Source organism: Balearica regulorum, chromosome 1 (assembly GCF_011004875.1).
Source record: "Balearica regulorum gibbericeps isolate bBalReg1 chromosome 1, bBalReg1.pri, whole genome shotgun sequence".
NCBI lineage: Eukaryota > Metazoa > Chordata > Aves > Gruiformes > Gruidae > Balearica > Balearica regulorum.
The window spans coordinates 204,327,897-204,346,887 of NC_046184.1; the positions used below are offsets into that span (position 1 = coordinate 204,327,897).

At 36.9% G+C, this 18,991-nt stretch overlaps 1 protein-coding gene across 1 annotated transcript in view; it reads right to left on the minus strand.

Moving 5' to 3' along the window:
- Positions 1-18,991, minus strand: part of ARHGAP42 (Rho GTPase activating protein 42) — a 172,786-nt gene that overhangs the window by 129,052 nt on the left and 24,743 nt on the right. Inside the window, exon 2 of the mRNA XM_075742338.1 lies at positions 8,063-8,158. Coding sequence (XP_075598453.1) covers positions 8,063-8,158 — 96 coding nt within the window. The remainder of the gene's footprint in view (positions 1-8,062; positions 8,159-18,991) is intronic.

The window sequence follows — 18,991 nt, forward strand, 5'->3', positions numbered from 1 at the left end:
AATCAGCCTCTGTTTCCACCTGATGAAGTCACATGCACAGCAGTCCCAGGGCTGAGCTGCATAGTTCAGCAGGGTGTGAGGAACGATATTAAATCCATTAACTTTTGTCCAAGAGGTATAAAGGGATTTTAAAGTGCTTCTGGAGACCTACTTTGAAATGCTAGCAGCTTGAATTGGTGCCCATTGAAACTAACAGCATAACTGCCTATACCGTAAAAATCCATTTAGTCTAATTAGTCTTTACCTTAACTAAATTAACCATTAACCTTTGACTTGAACAGATCAGACTTCTCCAGAGTTGACTGATATCCACAGTCTGTCAGAAAAACACCTTTAAAAACCATGGAATATTGAGAAACAGATAAGATCAAGGTGGATTCTGGTTAAATCAGACATTCTTTCAGTCCTCTCTTGCTGTCCTTTGTCGTGTCTCCCCTCTCCCCTCCCCCCTCCATTTTCACTAGAGAGAATCACGATATAAATTGATTATAATACAAATCTTTCATTCTAAGAAAACAATTGCTACTTCATGCTCAAGTTTTTTGAACAGCTGAATAACAAGGCAATGTGGGAAATAACCACTTGGCATCACACGGCATATTAAGCTGCAAAAGTAACATTCAATCCTAGCATTCCACAAACAAAGGAGTTCAAAGTAATTACAACTATACTTCAGACTTGCCAATCCCCGATTCTTCAGAGGCACATCCATACTTTAAATAAAGGGAAAAAACCCCTGATATTTCAATCTTTCCAACTGTACAAACCTTATTTGTGTGTGGCTCTTTGCAGGCGCTGAAATAGGGGAAGTAAAAGGAAAAGCAATGTATTCAGAATACAGCTGAGAATCATTAATACAGTTTTTCTGATTTGTAAAATTTAGTGCATTTATTACTTGAATGGTGTAACACTTTAATTAGGAAAAATATCAGATACTTCAATAAATGTTAGATTTGACATAATTGCTTTCTTGAATTTAGGCCTACAAAGGAATCAAGGCCTTCCCGTGCTTAAAACTCTTAATCTCTACTAAGGATTTTGATTTCAGTAAGTACAAATCCTTCATCTTATTTGCTCGAACCTGAAGATGAATATCTCAAAGCTCAGTTGACCAAACCAATACCTGTTTTTGAAAACAAGTGCCTATCGCTCAAGAGGTATACTACCTTGACAACTCTAAAGTGTCATGCCTTTTTACTAAAAGTGTATTATACACAGCAATGGTACATACCAGCTGTTTTCAAACCAATTCCGCAAGGCAGTTCTTTAGTCCTCAGACTGTCTCTGCACAGGCATTTGTACTTCCACTGAGATGCCCAACTCTAGAATTAACAAAGCTAAGTGATGAAGGAGGGAAGAAGAGGTATGTTGAAGGCATGGAATGAGGACAATAAAGTAGAATGAATCTACAAGAGTCCAGAAGATCAAATTATTAATGAGGGACACAACAGATAATTCATCTTGATCTATGGCATGGACTTGTCTACTCAGCTGTTCAGATCAAATGTTGACTCTTTCAATCTCCTTGGCAGAATGCACCAGGACAACCAAAGCTACTGCTGTCCATTGCCTGCCTCAGCCTCCTTCTGTAAACAGCACGAGCTCCAAGGCAAGTGGCAGGCTGAGACACCCCAGCTAGTAGCCCAATATAATAAAATGACCTAGCATGAACTTCAGACTCCCTTAGCACACCAGGATGTAAATTGCAGTGACTCAGGAGATGTCCTACTTCACATCCAGCTACTCCTGCCACAGAAGAAGGGTAGGACAGACAGGAACTGCATCAGCCACCTCAATCTATTTTTTTTTTTTTTTTCATTTGAATATGCATCTTAAGGTAACAGGGAATGAAGCATGCAAATTCTAAGAACCTGCTGATATGTATCTTGGAGAAGAAGAAAAAACAAAGCCTGTGTTGTTGATCTTATTTTACCTTTTTCTCCCGCACAGATAAAGGCCTGTTGCAACATTATTTTATTTCCTGCTTTGTCAGCCTCATTTGACCTTCCACAGCAAGGACAAGAGCTCTTCTGGAGCAACAGAATGACAACCTTCTCTTTCTCGTCCAGATGCTGTTTTGAAGCTTCTATGCTTCTAGCATAAAATTATTCATTTCTTGGAGTTAAGAAACAATAGCATTCTGGAAACAGGTGGCATTTGTTTCAATATGCAACAGGGATAAAAAAATAATGGTAGGAACAGATTTAACAGATTTTAAACAAATACTTCAGGCATTTCACACCCTCATTGTGCTGAGTTCCTCCCATAATTCATTACTGTTTAACTTTTGTAGATAAAACTAGTCCAATGGGAGTACCAAAGAACTCTGTCCTGTGATTCAGATCTTACAAGTAGTTTATGCAGAGTTGCTTTGAAGGTGACCTAAAAAGCTAATCTTAAAATCCATTCTTCCAACTGGAAGAAAAAGAGCTAGCAAATCTAGGCAGGTAATTACTGTGGAAAAACAGCGTACACTCTTTCTATGCAAATTCACTCTCAGTTGCAAATAGCTTTCTATGCTAATTCAGGACTCAACTCTTCCCCACCCATCTAAAAAAAACCCCACCTTTTGTAAATACACTTGTCTCTAATACATTCCACAAGGTCAACAAACTCAAGCACTACAAAAGTTATTGGGATGATGCCTACACTGAAAATATCCACCCCCGGAACTCTACCCTCGAGGTGGTGGCAAGATCCTCCTCTTTCCTTGGTTTGGATAAGGCAGGAGAAGACCTGAGCTGCTGGAATTCATTTTAGACTTATTTGGTATTTGGTAATTCCATTCAGAAACCTGGTTACGAATGGGAATCCAGTGCAAAGTTCGTAGAATATTAACCCTAAAAAGAACTTTCCTGAACATCAAAGCTAACCTCAAGTGATTAAGGAGATGGCCTGTAAGATATCCAAGTGATTCAGACCATAGGTGGCTCAACGGCATTTAATAAAAAATTCCAAAATGGGCAAATTCAAGAAGCCATTGCTACCTCAAACAAAAGATCCAGTGACTTGAAATTGTGACTAGCCTGACAGCTACCTTCTGAGGTTCCTGATTAGCCTCCCAGTCACTCCAAAAGAGAGTCTCCTAACCTGGACACTGCAATGACCACATAATGATTTGTCAAGATTTGCCTCAACACAATTTTTAGGCAGGCATAAAGCTCCTGCAAGTTCTCTTTTTTGTTTTGTTTTCATTTTGATAAAGCACTGCATGCACACTTTGTAGCATTAAAAAAATTGAATTTGGCACCTCTTAATGTCATTTAACCTTTTACATCGTTATAAGACCTGGGGGAGGGAAACTTTCTGATTTATTTTTTTTCTTATTCGTGTAGTTTTATACACAAATTTCCCAAGAAAGATCTATTTGCTGCTTTGAATGACAGGATGCTTGTCCCATGACAGACTCTCCAAGAGGGTAGAGCAGCTACTAACTCAAAAACATTCTGCATGTGGATGCCCAGTACAAGCAAAAAGAAGACTGGGTTTCTGGCATTGTTGCTCAATTCAAACAAGCGTGCCTTAGGAACACAGCCGTGAACTCTAACAAACAACTACTATTAAAGTTTTTCTTTCTCCTTTTTTTTTTTTTTTAAAGTTCTTTCTCCCTAGTACATTTTGGCTGATTTTTCAAAGTTCAACTTGAAACTACCTGCCGTATACAACATACTTGCCTGGTGTGAGTTAACAGTTCTGTAGATGGTTCGTTGCTAGCAATTTTAATAATCCCATGAACCACTTGAGGTGTGAGTCAGCAAAGATCACATGAGCCACAACTGCCAGCAGGAAGAGCAGAATTCAGTTCCCACAAGGAAAGATACCACATTTGAGAACTTCTGACCTATTCCTTGTGGTTCAATTAATAATGATTTCATAGATCATCATAATCCTGTTACATTCCTAAATTAAGCATCTGATGCTACCTGAAACATCATAATTCTCTTCAGGAGAAAAAAAAAATAAAATCAAACCTAGCGGTGACAGAATGAAACACACATACCTTTCAGTGCTTCTTCCTAAATAGCACACACTAACAATAAAACAGATACCAAAGTAAAATGCCAAAATATCAGGATGTATTTATTTGTCTTGGTTTCTTTTAATTCCAAACAGCATGGTCTTACACTACTGATATTAAATCTTACTGAATTATAATTAGCCAAAATACAAAATAGACAAGAACTTGTTAAAGAAGCAAGACACAACTCCCTTGAGTTAAATAATAATGTTTATTATTTTCATCTGTATCTGCCACAATCCAGATAACACAAAGAGAAGAACAGAGGATAAAAACCAGGGAGATTCCTGGGGAAGGAATCAGGTGACACAAGCTGGATAATTATCAGGAAAGGAGGAGCTGGGCAAACCTTCTCCTTGCAAAACTTATTCCTCAGTATATACTATACAGGCGAAGAGACTCGTTCATTAAAAACTTGCACCTATCTCATCTGTGTATCATTCTAGGTCACCTGTAAGGTTTGAAACGCGTAAAAATCATGCATCTATTTTGCACAAAACTTTCATTGGGCAGGACAGATGACTGCCCTCCTTTACATTCATACACTGTCAATTCTAAATTTAAAGTATTTAATCTTTGTGCAAAATATTAATTGCAAAGGGGGCTGAGAATAACTGCACAGGGTGATATATCGAAAACAGCAAATGGCAAAGTGTTGTCAAGTCTTGGCTATTTCAGCCTCAGGAAAGCACAGTTGTGAGTAAGATGGAGGAAGCAACACCCTCTCCTTAAACTAAGGGTAAGTTACATCAAACCTTCATTACTACGCTTTTTTAGTATTAATGATTCACTGTTGTTCATAGTGCTATTCTTCCTTTAAAGATGCCACTTTCTGCATAACTTTTCAATTGTACAAAAAAATTACAGCTTGGCTGAATCACATGCAACTGGAGCTAATGTCCGTGTTCTACTATTAATTAGTATGGCCCTATCAAATGTTACGGCTCTTGTGTTGCTGCAAATCACATGCTGCCATGTGCATTTCAAAACGTAGGAAGAGACAACACTGGCAATTGTTGCTAGCTGTTCATTTTTTAATGAGAAAAAGCTAGTAAAGCTGGCAACCGCTGTTGCCCAAACCCAGTTTGGGCAAATCTCTGAAAACCTGAAAAAGCTTTTTATAGCATGAATCCTTTGATGCTCACAGTTTAAAAAAATCAAGTTGTAGATGATCTGAGAAACAAGACAATCTGCTTATTCAAGCAATTCAGAGGAATAGCTTACAACCCATGCACAAAAATGTCTGACTCTAAACTGTGCAGGGTATATCTGAAAGTGGCTATGTAGATAAATCTGGGTAATTTGCAACAATGTGGAAAGATTACACAAAATGCATTACACAGCCAGAGACAGAAGCAATTTTTGTCAAAAAAGCACAACACTTCTATGGAAGAATTAAACATTTGTAAATAAAAAATAAGAAATCATGAAAGTTAGATGGGAATTAAAAGAAAACAAAAGCCCCAAATAAATAATTGGATTAAATAGATGGAGTAAAATAAATATGGAGAACACCATCACAATTCTGTGTATATTGAGCATGTCATGGACTTAACTAAAACTGCTTCTCATGTATTTTGTGTAATTTGCTTATTGGAATAGATGAATTGTATAAAGAGAGCATCTAAAAAGGCACAGGCTACAGGAAACGCAAATAAAACTGAATGCTGTTATTAGAGCTCAGGTTGACAAAAAAAGCACAAAATTATGTTGCACTTAGTTCAACAGAGACATTCAGCTCCAGTATTGCCTCAAAAAAAAAGCTGACGGAGCTATCACCTCATTTTGAAATACTTATTACTGGTAAGGAGAAAAAAAAAAAAAGAAAAAATCACTTATATTACAATTTTGGAAAAAGAGTTGGTTTTTATTTTTTTTAACAGAAATAATCAGATCCTGACACAAGATGCCTTATTCAGAGAGTCAATTTCCAACTCTAAGGTGGATTAGGGTGGATTTCCAATGCTAAGCTTGAAAAAAAAAAAGATTTTAAAATCTTCAGAATGTAGTCCCTGTATTAAGCCCCTATGTACACGGTCTTTTCACACAAAACTTATCAAGTTAGAGTATGACTGCAGACTGAAGTAAAACTTCCCAGTGGCCTACACAGTCACACACATTCTTAAAAAAGGAGGTGAAGGCAGAAGGAGGCACAGAGAGCAGGATTCATCTATACAAAGCTGTCTTTGATGATAAGCAAACATCTAGCTTGTTGGGGCATGTTAAAGATACGGACAAATTCTAGGTCACTGCTCTAGGGAGATCAGAAATTGAGCCTTACCCTATAAAAGCACACAGTATCATTTAAGCTCTGTTAGACTTGAATTTGATTCCTGTCAGTTTACCTTTTACTCTTCTAAGCTGCTTTGATGTACATGACAATCCATCAGGCAATGGGTGCTTTAGAAGCTAGAAATCCCTTCTTTGAAGCTCCAAGTGAAATAAATCAGCTGTCAAGCTTCATGAACTCTGTTTTTTTCCTAAATAGTTTGAAATGCCTGTTCAATGTCCAAACAGTAAAATGTCTTTTCTTTGCTACTTTTAGCTTACAAGTAAAATGAAAGTTGTCTTTGTCCTCAATCACCTAATTTTAAATGCAAAACCTTATGTTTTTAAAAAAGTTATAGACCAAATCTAAGAGATATAACTGAGATACTGTAGATTTAGTTTCAATGCATAAAATGTGGACAAGTTAACTTTAGCAATCAAGAAATAATATGTAGAATGTGAAAGAGTGCATATACACAATTCATTTTTTGTCCCTTTCCAAGCTTGACACACCTAAAGAACATATGCAATTTTATATCTGAACAGAACCCAGTGTTTTCACTCCCCACTTTTATCGGTAAGTAAAATTAAACCTCCCTCCCACGAAAGGTTAGTGGGAGACAATGACCAAATACCAACCATCTTTGATGACAGTCTCCTAACTATCACAGTGTTGTAGGATGAGGATGAGACAAACCTTCCCTGTGAAAGGAAGCACATCAGACCTTTTGCCCACTGATTAGGTAACTCAGCCAGGAAAAGGAAAATATTGAAGGGAGAGGAGACTTGAAAATAGGTTATAATAAGAGATGCTCTTGAAAAGCCCAATTCGAGTTTCCTCGCTGCATTACATAGATTTAAAAAAAAATAATTACTAACATATCCTACATTCCCTATTGTACTACCAAATTATTTATTTTTAGAAGCAACTACTCTTTAACAACCACCTTCCTTCCTCCCAGAAGCTTTGGGAGAGACATGTAGGCCGCGTGGTATGTAAGACTCATGACACCAAACCTGGTCATTCTGAAAATTGATTATAATCCAGGTTTCTCACCAAGAGGAGCTTGAGCACTCCAGCTGCTGTGCTACTGCCTGAAAGCATCACTGCAATTGCAGCAATGCCATGCAACAAAGAATGGCAGAATTTCTGAATCCTGGAAATGTTTCCAGGATTAAGTCTGCTGAGGGAAGAATATTTTCAAGATATTAAAAATCTTATATTCAAGACAAGCTGAGCTGTTCAGTTCTGCAAATGCAGAAGTCTGGGTGTGCACAGAGACGGAACGTTAAGCAGCTAGTAAATTTTACTGGCAAAAGCTCAGACAACTATATACTTAGGAATGTACAAGTTGTAAAGAACATATTCCTGGTTTTAGACCCTTAAATACTTCCTGTGTCTCACGAGGCACTTAAGTGTTTTTTGCAGACCTATGTTATTTCATAGGAAACCTGTATATCTTTTAGTATCCCAATGAAAACAGTCTGCAAATTAAAAATAGCAGTAGAATTTAGAAGATTCATAGTTGACTCAGTTGACAAAGTACTGCTGAAAACTTTGCACTACAATGAACTGAGCTATGTCATAAAGACACAGGGTTTTGACATCTATTTTTGAAGTCTTGCATGATTTCTACTTACTGAAATTTTTCTATTTCTGCTCTATGCTCCATTAATGAAAAACTGTTAACTGCCCCATTATAATTGTGATATCGTATTAAATACATAAGAAACAATATAAAAAGTTACTGCAACCAGAGCACAGAATGTACTTACCAATATTAATTTCATCATCAGTTTCAGCATCTCCAATACACTCAAACTGGAAATCTTGTAAAGATTGTGAAAATTTTTGCACTGCCATGGATAAATCTAAAATTCAAGAAAAATAAAAAAAGAAAATCAGAATTACTCCACTACAACTTCACTGGAGAAAGGTTTCATGCATTTCTGCATGAAACACTTTTTCTTTTTACAAAGTTTCCTATCTAGTACCCTTTATGGACAGTAACTTCATTCAGAAATCCCCATCACCATTTTAAAAAAATCAAAGTACTCAGGATAACCTAGAAACCTATGAGACATGCTAGATGCCAGATTCCAAACACTAATATATACAAGTACTGTGCTGACAACTAAAGAACTGCTATACTTCTTGAAAAACAAGAAATTTGTGTAAGAAATTAACATCTAGTGCATATGTAAGTAGACCACTGTTGTATAAAATACTGCAAGAACAGTTTGCAGATAAAAATAAAGCTCATGACAGTTTCTTTCATAAAACATTATCAAAAGAATGACATTCTAACTATTCTAACACGCTAAAACATTATACAGTGTTATGTAAAAGCTTTGTAAAAAGAAGTTGAAAGAAAAAAATGAATCACAAGTGCTTGCCAATCAACTAGGTTGCTGATGGATTATGAGCACTATTTTCACTGAATTCCACAGAGCAGACCTTCGGACCAAAGAAATGTCAACGTAATCCAAACTTCATAGCATAAAATTTCATTAGAATTGTACACACTCCAACAAAAAATATTTGTAAATACAGAATATCAATGTAAACACAGAAATCTGTACTTTTCTCTTTTAGGTATACTGATGGCAAATGCAGAGATAAACGAGATAATGAATGAACTCAGTCAATACTTAAAAATGCTACCACTCCAGATGAGCCCAGAAAACCAGCAAGAATCCTCTGTGTCCTGGAGAATATATCTATGATATCTATTTTGAAGCCAGGAAAATTGGTAATTAAGATTCTGATATCTGCTAAATCTAATGAAAAGTCACAGTAAGGATAAGTTATGAACAAAAGCCAAGTCATAAATTCTGTTTCAAAAGCATCACATATGTGTCTCCATCCTTGGGGATGTCCAAAAGCCATCTGGCCACGGTCCTGGGCACCTGGCTCTAGGTGGCCCTGCTTGAGCAGGTGGACTGGACCAGATGACCTTGTGAGATTCCTTCCAACCTCAGCCATTCTGTGATTTCTTTAATCGTCTGTTCTTGCAAAACCACAAATACTCATGTACTCAATGCTGGATACAAAATTAGAAGGCTAACCTTTTTCCTAGCAGGAATAAAACCTAGTTTGTTTCGGTTTTGTTTTGTTTTGTTTTTTAATTAAAGGTAACCACTATCAACTAACAGAATGCCTACCAAGGATTTTGCCCTATCCCTGTATTTGCTCAGTGCCTGCTGCTTTCACATTTTCACATGCAGCTATAGAGAACATCAGTCCAACAAGATAACCAGCAGTCTTTAGACAATACAGACATGAACAGATATTTTTTTTTCCTCCTATTAGTATGTCTCATATGTTTATCTGTTAAATAACTAAGGTGTAAAGAATTAGGTAAACAAATTCTGTATCTTTTTGATAAAACATGTGGAAAACAGGAAAGAATGCTCCTCCCTCTCTCCCCCTCACAAAGGAAAGGTGCCCGCTGCACTTCAACCTGCAGGCTGCTACCTCTTTGACTATTTAATGTTGCTATAAGATTAAAAAAAAATTAACATTAAAACATATTAAAATTAACATAAACATATGAACATTTAAAAAATATTAAAAGTTACCAAAGGAGATTTTAGATATCTGCCCTAGTTAACTGTTTCTTCCAGAAATTTAGAAAATGTAATTCCTCTAAAAGCAAGCTGTGGACTGTGTCAATCGAACTATTTAGCAACTATTGACAATATTTAAAAGTCAAAACATCAAGTAATTTCTTACATCTTTTCTTTTTAAAGATATATTCCATATATCATTTTTGAAGATTTATTCATGTTTATACACTAAACAAAATAACATTTTTTGCATTTTCTGGAGATGGAAAAAAAAATTCCATGATAAAGCTTCCTAACATCCACATCACATAATTTTGTATATAAATTCTTATTTTATCCATGAGAGACACTGTCATTCGCAGCATACTGACACTGATAATGAAATTAGTTATCAAACAGATTGATCTGCAGTTTTCTGACACTGAAGTATCCTCTCATTATCAAAATATACTTGGCTTTCCATTAAGAGACAAACAGAATTATTACATCCTTACTGAACGTTTCCTACTGTGCTGTACATGAAAATTATATTATTAAACATATTAACAAATTAGATCCAAAACACTAAGTGTTTCCTAGTGTTTGTAGAGATGAAAACAAAATAGATCTTCATAAGATGAAGCACTCCGTTTTATGCAAATACAGCATCTCTGATAGCTATGTAACTGATTGTGCTACAGCTGTTAGAGAGACCTAAACTTGAATTTGTTCACAGCAGGATGCTTTGAGGTTAAAGGGAAGAAACGCAGTTTTACTGTTGACTCTTCCACCAAGTTATTACACTGAGTCCTAAACCCTTCTATAAAATTGCTGCATGCCAATCGATGCCAAAAAGAATACGGCCTTAAGGTGACTGAATGAAAAAGATTCTATGCTGCAAGTACACTGAAATATAAAAATTAACTAACACTAATAGGAATGCAGATTTATTTCCTCTGGACAATCTAAAAGCTACCCATGATGACCAGCATCTCTGTGAACACGAAAGGAAATGAGGGAGCTTGGACTCTGCCCTATCGCTCTTCCCCACGTGCAGGGCCCAGTGGAACAAATGTCAAGGGAAAGCAAAACAAATGATTAAAATATCCAAGGTGGAGTCTCCATTTTATATCCTGAATTAGTCACACACAGATGCTGATCTCTCATTCACTGTGCCAGCAAATCAGGCAGTGTTAATGGTTATGTGTTTTGAACCTGAAGGAGGCATATTTAACTTAACTCGGAAATAGTGGGTACGACGGACGTAGTAAGAATTACAGAGCTCATTACATAACTTCATACAGTCATCCAGAATGATAGCATTTAAGATTTCTGCCTCTATATGAGACCTAGTCTAATAGCTTGAAAGTATTAGAAAATACCAAATTAAGGTTAAAACTATTCAGTGTAACAAGGAATAAAATGAAGTTCCAAAGTCAGATGTTTCCCATAACACTAATTTACAGGTTCTGTACAAAGTTAATTTAACCTGAAAATATAAAAAAATATTATTATACAGAAAATTCCAGCTTACTTGGACAGCTTCCTAGAGGCTGTAATAGAGTTATTCTGTAAGAACTCACAGCTCAACACAGCAGTTGGACCAAGTAGTCCATAACATTGGACCAAGTGGTGCAATTAGTTATATTTATCAACTCCTTTCTTAGTAGCATCATCACTTTACTCGATTACAAAATTCACTTGGTCACAGAAAGGACCACTTGTGCAATAAGCATGCCTCCTTTCAGAGATACGAGGATTCAAAACTGAATTATATCAGATATAAGACCAACTGCCTCTTCAATCAAGAGAAGGCAAATGATATCACTACCACCTTATCTTGTCTGGACAAAAAGTGAAAAGAGCAGAGGGATGGAGCAAAGACCTTGTCTGGCTTCACAAGATGTCATTTATCACTGTATATCCCAGAGTCTTAATGGTCACTGAGAGACCTCAATACATTCTGCTCCTTCTAGGTACAGAAAGGCAAATCACCTTTCTATCATCTGCAAGCTATGTGGCATTATGAGAGTCGCTCTTACTCAGCTTCTTACATGTACATCTTGACAGTTATGTCCCTCTTTTCATGGAGTCCACATGAACTAGGTTATTTCACTTACCCCAGGACAGAAATGCTCTTTCGAGCAGAGTTAGGTGATCTTCTAAGTTACTATAAAAACCCTACCAATTTTACTGACTGATCGTACAAGTCTATTATCCAGGGAAGGACGGCTGCTCAAAAGTCTCAATGATAACATAAATGTTGTTGCCTCTGCTCTTCCGCAGGCACTCAGAGTAATCTCTCTGGGTGCCAGCGAAAGAGTGAAAACACACCCTGTTATCCCTCAGTTGCCAGAGGAGTGAATTTCTGACCAACGATTCTGTTAACATCCATTTGCCGACAGTACTCACCTGTACCTTTTGTTTCCTGTTTTCCCCAGTTCCAAAGGAGGATTCAGTTCACTTTTGCAGTGAGTCAAATAGTCAAGAGTAGCCATCTACGCGCTACTTACAGTCAGTGGAAGAAGACAATTGACAGTTGCCTGTTTTAGTAAGGCACTGAAGCAAGTCAACTGGCCAGCAAGATTTTTTTGTGGAGCTCTGACAGCGGAAGTACTAAAAGAAGTATACTACAATGTGACCGGAAACCATACAAGGATAATTGCAGCTTAACCACAAGAAAGCAATATAACACCAGTATTAAATATAGATAAATATAATACCAACCATCAGTATCATAATACTAACGAAAGAATAATAAAAATCATCATCCATTCCGGAAAGTCACAGAGGAATCAGGAAACACATTACTCTCTTGTACTTCTGCCTCAAGTTTTACATTTTTGATCCATCTGCTTAACACATTTACCCAACAAAAATGTGGAAAATACCTCTGCATTATCCTAGAAGTCAGGTTTATTTAAGATTCACTTTGTTTCAAATTGCCAAAAGAAGGATTTAATTTAAACTGTAATATATTAACTTATTTTAGGCTTCAGATAGGGCCTTACGTGTTGGATATAGGATGACAAAACTATGATGGAGTCCCTTTGTATTACTAGAGTTGTTCTTCAACTTTCTCATCCTAGATTTGTTAAACAGATCATAAAATAAATTCTTATATAGAATCTTGAGGAGGAAGATAGAACAATACATTGCAACAAAGTGTGATGAAATGATGGATGCTACTACCTGAAGGATGAAAGAACACGTATATTAGTTTTGGCACAGCACTTCACAATAAGGATCAAGTTCTACAGATAAGGAAACTTGACAAGATTTCTACAATTTGGTAAGCTCAAAGATTGTTTTTTTTTGTTAGGGTGAGAAGGTTGCTGTTTGGTTTTGCCAGTCTGGAAGAAGAGAAAAAAGCCCAAACTTTTGACAGGAGTCAAACAAGCTCCAAAAGCAGAAACTTGATGCATTTGCAAAGCACTCATATCCCTACCCTAGTAACAGCCTGCAAGAAACTGTTCTCAGAAAATACATCAAAGCCAAAGTCCTTCCACTTATTTACTTACAAAGATGACTTCATTAGCGAATGGAGTTCCAATAACCAACACTCTTCCTGACTGATGTCAATCATCTTGGAAAAGCTTAGTATCATTCACTGGGTTAATAAAGAAAAACAGCAGTCGAAACCTAGTGAGAAGATTAAACATGCCTAAATGAACTCCCGAGCGTCAGCTGGAATGTAGTAAATGGGACTTCAAACAACAGACACCCTGGCTAAAATAGTAACAGCACCGTATCTGGTGATCTGACACAAAGCTAGTTATTACCGTATGGCTTCAAAGACAGCAGAAGCAAAGGGGCAATGGCCGAGCTGGCAGGATATTAGAGGCAATTCTTCAGTCAGCTGAATTTCAGGACAGTTGAGGACTGGAAAGAAGACCATGTACAGTCACCTTTGGCGCTCCAAACCTTTGGGCAGCTTGACTCCTCTACCAGATATGACTACATGCATGCTGATGCCATGACTGATGAGCTATGTCATTTGGTCATGCACTGACATACAGGTTTATTAAAACCCAAGCTACTCAACAAAATCGAGCATTAAGGAGCCATCATATGTGAAGAAAACACAGCAGAAACCGAGCAATATTGCCAGAATAGTTGATAAAACAGCATGCTAAAACACAGAGAACCATTTATCTACTTCATGGACTTTTACTCCTCAGTACCTGAAAACGAGTCATGGTTGTGGGGTGGGTTTTTTGGTTTGGAGCTTTTTTTGTTTGTTTTCTTTTAAATGCTTTACAAATAAATTTATTTTCTTTATTTAGTTCATAAGCAACTCTCATCCTATAAACAATTTTTCTGGCTAAGTTATCTAAACACTTGAAAAACTACATTTATAATGGTGACATTATTATTGTGAATCAGCAGCTATAAGCATGATTTGCAGCATTCTTACTGCGCCAGATGACAGAAGCAAGGAAACATTTAAAAATTCATACAAGTGAAAAAAAGAGCTCTCAGTATTATAAATACAAATCTTTAAAACAGTTTATCCAGAAAAATACTTGTGAGATGCACGTCTCCTTAAATACATCATGACATGTTTCTTTCCTGTGAAGATGAACCGGGAACTGCCTTGGTTTTGTTATTTTATATGAGAATGAGCTTCACAGAGGCGAGCTATATCAACAGCCAGAAATAAGCTGGAGGAACAAGAACACCCCACTGAGAAGTACTGAACTTCAACAGCTTCTGTGTTTGCTACAGTCAATTTGATTGTAACTAGAACATGTCACAGTGGGACATCTTTTTCCACATCATAGACTGTAAGCACAGCAGCTGGCAGTACAATTATATTTAGGCAGTATGAATGATTAAGCAGTTAAAAGCAGTGATCATACAAGATTCCATGTATCACCACTGTATTTCAAATTTCTTCCTGCCTTAAGGGCTTTCTCATTAAAAATCCCAGCTTCACAGTTGTTTGTCTTAATTCAGAAAACAGCACCAAAATACATTTTCTTCACAATTTTTGCCTCTTTCCACTCTTCATCACTCAGTACTGCTTTAAAATGAAAAATAAATTAAAATCAATGGCCACAGGTAACTGTCACATACAGAAAATCTTTCTATTTCATGATGTATATGATAGCAGGTCAGCACAAACAAGGGGACCTGTAAGAGACTTAGCCCAAAGCAGCAGTGCTGAGCATGGGGATGCTGGCACATATCGCAGTACTGCAATTAATTCCCTCAACTATACAAGAAAAGAATACTGGCTTTTGCTGCCAGAACAGGTAACCCCAGCTTAATAAAACACCACCACCATAACACAAGGGCACGCCCATATCGCCTATAGTTAGAAAGCAATTTTAAATGCATGTTAACATGCCTTTTAAACACACACAAAAATCTGTCTAGTCAGCTGATACAGCTTCTGCCATCTTCAGTTTCAAGTGGCTTGTAATACCAGAGTCTTTCTTATCACACATGGTTCATAACCTACACCACTACATGGAATATGGTCCATGGCACTTCTGTTTTTAGAATACATACACACATACTTGCTATTCTTTGTTTCTCAGCTGATTTAATTTGTGAACCATATTCACTTCTACAACTGTCATAGGAAAAAAAAAAAAAAGATAAAAAGGGTGGGGGGGAAGAGAACTCTCCTCTTCTGAGTGATCACATTTTTTCAAATTTCTGCAGAAGAATTTAATTTGGCAAAACACAGGGCAAGCTGGCACAGAGGAGAGGCTATCTGCAGAGGCAGATGGGGCTAATGCTGGCCACTTGCCATCATGCTGTCTAAAAAAGACACAAGAAAAGACCACAAGGGAATACAGAACCCAGTGCCAGAGATTCTGCAGCACAAGGGCCACTGCTCTGTATCGACACAGTCTTTCATTGTTGCTCTCAATGAACTCTTTATCCCCTCTATTTGCTAGCTTCATTGGTATATATTCTATGCCAACTTGCTATTCATGAAACAATAAGAAGCAACTAAAATAAACAACCCCCTTCCCCACATTACTTTTCCACCTTAGGCTCAATGTTTTGCTCTTAATTTCAAGGAAGCTAATTTCTTTCTCATAATCTCCAGGGAAAGGACATCGGCAGAATATGTCAACACGTAGTCCACGCACTGCTGCATTCCTCTGGGGTTAAATAAAGCACTATAGCAGTTTGAAATTTTTCAGTGTCGCTTTCTTACTCATGAATATTTCCATGAGAAAAGTGCACAATTTACTTTCTCATTCTAGTAAGCACTGAGAAATCCCCTTTATCAAATGCAACAAAATCCCCACTTTCTTAACACTGATGCAAGAGCTATTGAAAAGTCCGTATCTTCTACAAACTTCATAGCTATTCATACCAACATTTTTAAGTCCCAACTTCCTTATGTTAGAAACTTGTACTGTACTTTGCATATTCTTCGTATTTCTGTATGGTTAAGCATTAAATCCAACACATTCTTGAAGAAGACAATCCAAGAACAGAACACTAATGTTTAATGAGAGGGGGATTTTTTAGGCTGCATTTGCATACTGACTTGATAAAATCATACTAAAACTTCCCAGAAACATAACTCTTGAACCAAATAATGTTATACAGTCAAAAGACAATGTTGGTAATATTCCATCCTTCTTTTTGCTATTCCTCTCCTTACCCCAACTCACTTCATTTATAGATGTGGAAGCCTAATCTGATTCACATAATTAGAACAGACAGAAGTAAATTTAGGTTAGTACGCAAAAGCTGCAAAGTCTAAATGATGACTAACTCATTTTGACTTTGCATAGTTATAAATACATGAAAGAATGAAAAAGCAGCTAAAAATGTATGCTCTATAACCAGCAACGTGGAGGACACCACACAGTATGTACAGCACATCTGCTTCTCTAAAGTTAAGGCACATAATATAACTTCATAGCTCTTTGCCATATTAAGTGGTGTAATTTTATTTTGCTTTGATACTCCCACATTCTTGTATTTTATTTCTCATTACCTCATTGCTACAAAATTCTTTCTTTCTCAATATTTTAGTTTATAAGACTGTTAAACAATACTGCTGCATTTGATTAGAAAACAAATTGATTATGCAGGGAATCACTAGGGTGTAAACCTTCCAATTGTCAAACCATATTCTCAGAATTAATGCAACAATAAAACCTTTACAAGTGACTAATCACATGGTTAAAAGCAGGACAGAAAATTTTCCTTTGCTATCAATTGCATTTTTTTAAGTATTTTCCACAAATATGGCTAAAAGTTGCAGAAAGCATTTAGTTTCATTTTACTTTTGAAATTATAAAGATTGGCTGTAGGGTACAACTACTATTTCTAACTTATTATTATATTTTTTAAGTTACACTCAATCAAAACATTTCTATACAATGCCAGTTTTGCAGATACGCTTGTTTTCATTCAGTAAGCTTTTTGGCCAAGATCCACAGTAAGGATTCCAATATTTCCAATACTGGAATATTCCAATATTTCTTCTCTGTTAGAGAAGAATAAATCTTTGGGGGAAAAAAACAGGGAAATGTGCTTGCTTTCATTCTTACATAACTGAAAATCAGGACTCGCTCACCCACACTCTTCCAATAATTTTCCCGTGTCCATTGATAAAACTATTCCATAGTTCTGTATCAGGAGGATCTCAACTCTTTAGCCTAACTTTTTAACAACTCAGTAAAGCACATGAAACATACCTGAGAAAAAGCTAAGATTATATCTGATATACAGTAAATAATCACTCCTTACCCTCCTCCTTGTTTAAAGATTTATCTGACATTGAGTACATTTTGCTACACTTTCCAGATAGATGCAGTTTGCTGGTCTCCAACTTACCAGGTACACCAAAAGAGCCTGGGTCACAGTGGCTCATGAGATGATGTAGCTGAGCCACATGACGAATCTTTTGTTCATGTAGTCTTTGTCATGCACTAATTCTCACACTGCAAAAGGATATTACCATTAATACTGGCGAGAGCCTTGTGCAACATCTCAAGTTGGTGTAACTCAAGACTACTCTACAAGTCTCAGATGTAAGCATACAACCTTTTTCAGCTGTCTGTAGTACTCGCGTAGATAGCACACCAAGGTATCCCGTTCAAGGCCACGCAGCTATGTGGAACTGTTTCGCCAACATCAAACACTACATACATGCTGGTTTTCCTCCCTTTTTCAAATACAATTAATTTCAGGTTTATTTCAATAGTCATTTGAATGACAAACAACTTAAACAGCAGCCTTACTGTAAGATTATATAGAAATCCTAAAGGACCGGAAAAAGCTAGAATGTTAACTTTTTTCCCCTGTACCTTTCTTCCCTGGGTTTTTTTTTGTTAGTTTTTCATATCTTCTTCTACATCATTTTACTTTAACTTCTGCATAGTTTTCTACCACTCCGTTATCCGTCCTAGGTTCCTAAACTTCCTTCCCTGCAAATTTGCTTTGACCCTCAACATACTCTCTCTTGCTCCTTCTGGGGATTTTAAATGCTCTTTCATGATCTTCCACATTCTTCCCCCACCTCATGGATGTTTATTTCCCAGAACAGTGTCAGCCTTTTCCAGGGAGCTGGGTCCACAGCCCAGTCTTTTCCCCCCAGTCTCTTTCATTGAAACACAATTTATCAGGCTTGCCGCATCATTTCTCACTCCTCCTGGCACAGCCCAGAGACAGTGAGCAGGCAGAGAAGCACCACAAAAAAAGGACAGAGAAACTAAGAGCAGATGCTGCCAGAGGTTGAAAAAGCAGAGTGACTTCCTGTCTGGCAACAAGGAGTTGCCAGAAAAAACATGGGAATTCCCAGATTTCTAGTGCAACGTAAGGTATTAATGCATCAGACGGTCTTTTAGTAGTACTTTAAAATACAGTTTTCTCTGTTCTTAATCTTAAAACGCATCCAGAGAAATTTCAAAAATGTGTGTGCCTATTTACAGACAGTGAAACACAAAGTAATATATGCTAATATAATTTCCCAACATAATTAAAGCTTCTGTTGTAATGCATTCATAAGGAGCCACAGTTCTGAGTATCTGGGCAAGATCAGTTCTGCCAGTTCTGTGCTGCACACATGTACATGTAGAATGAAATGCAACTTCCCCACTACTACTCCTCCCCAAATGCATATCCAGGAGAAAAAAAAAATATAAGGTTAGTTCATTTTGGTATGAACAGGGA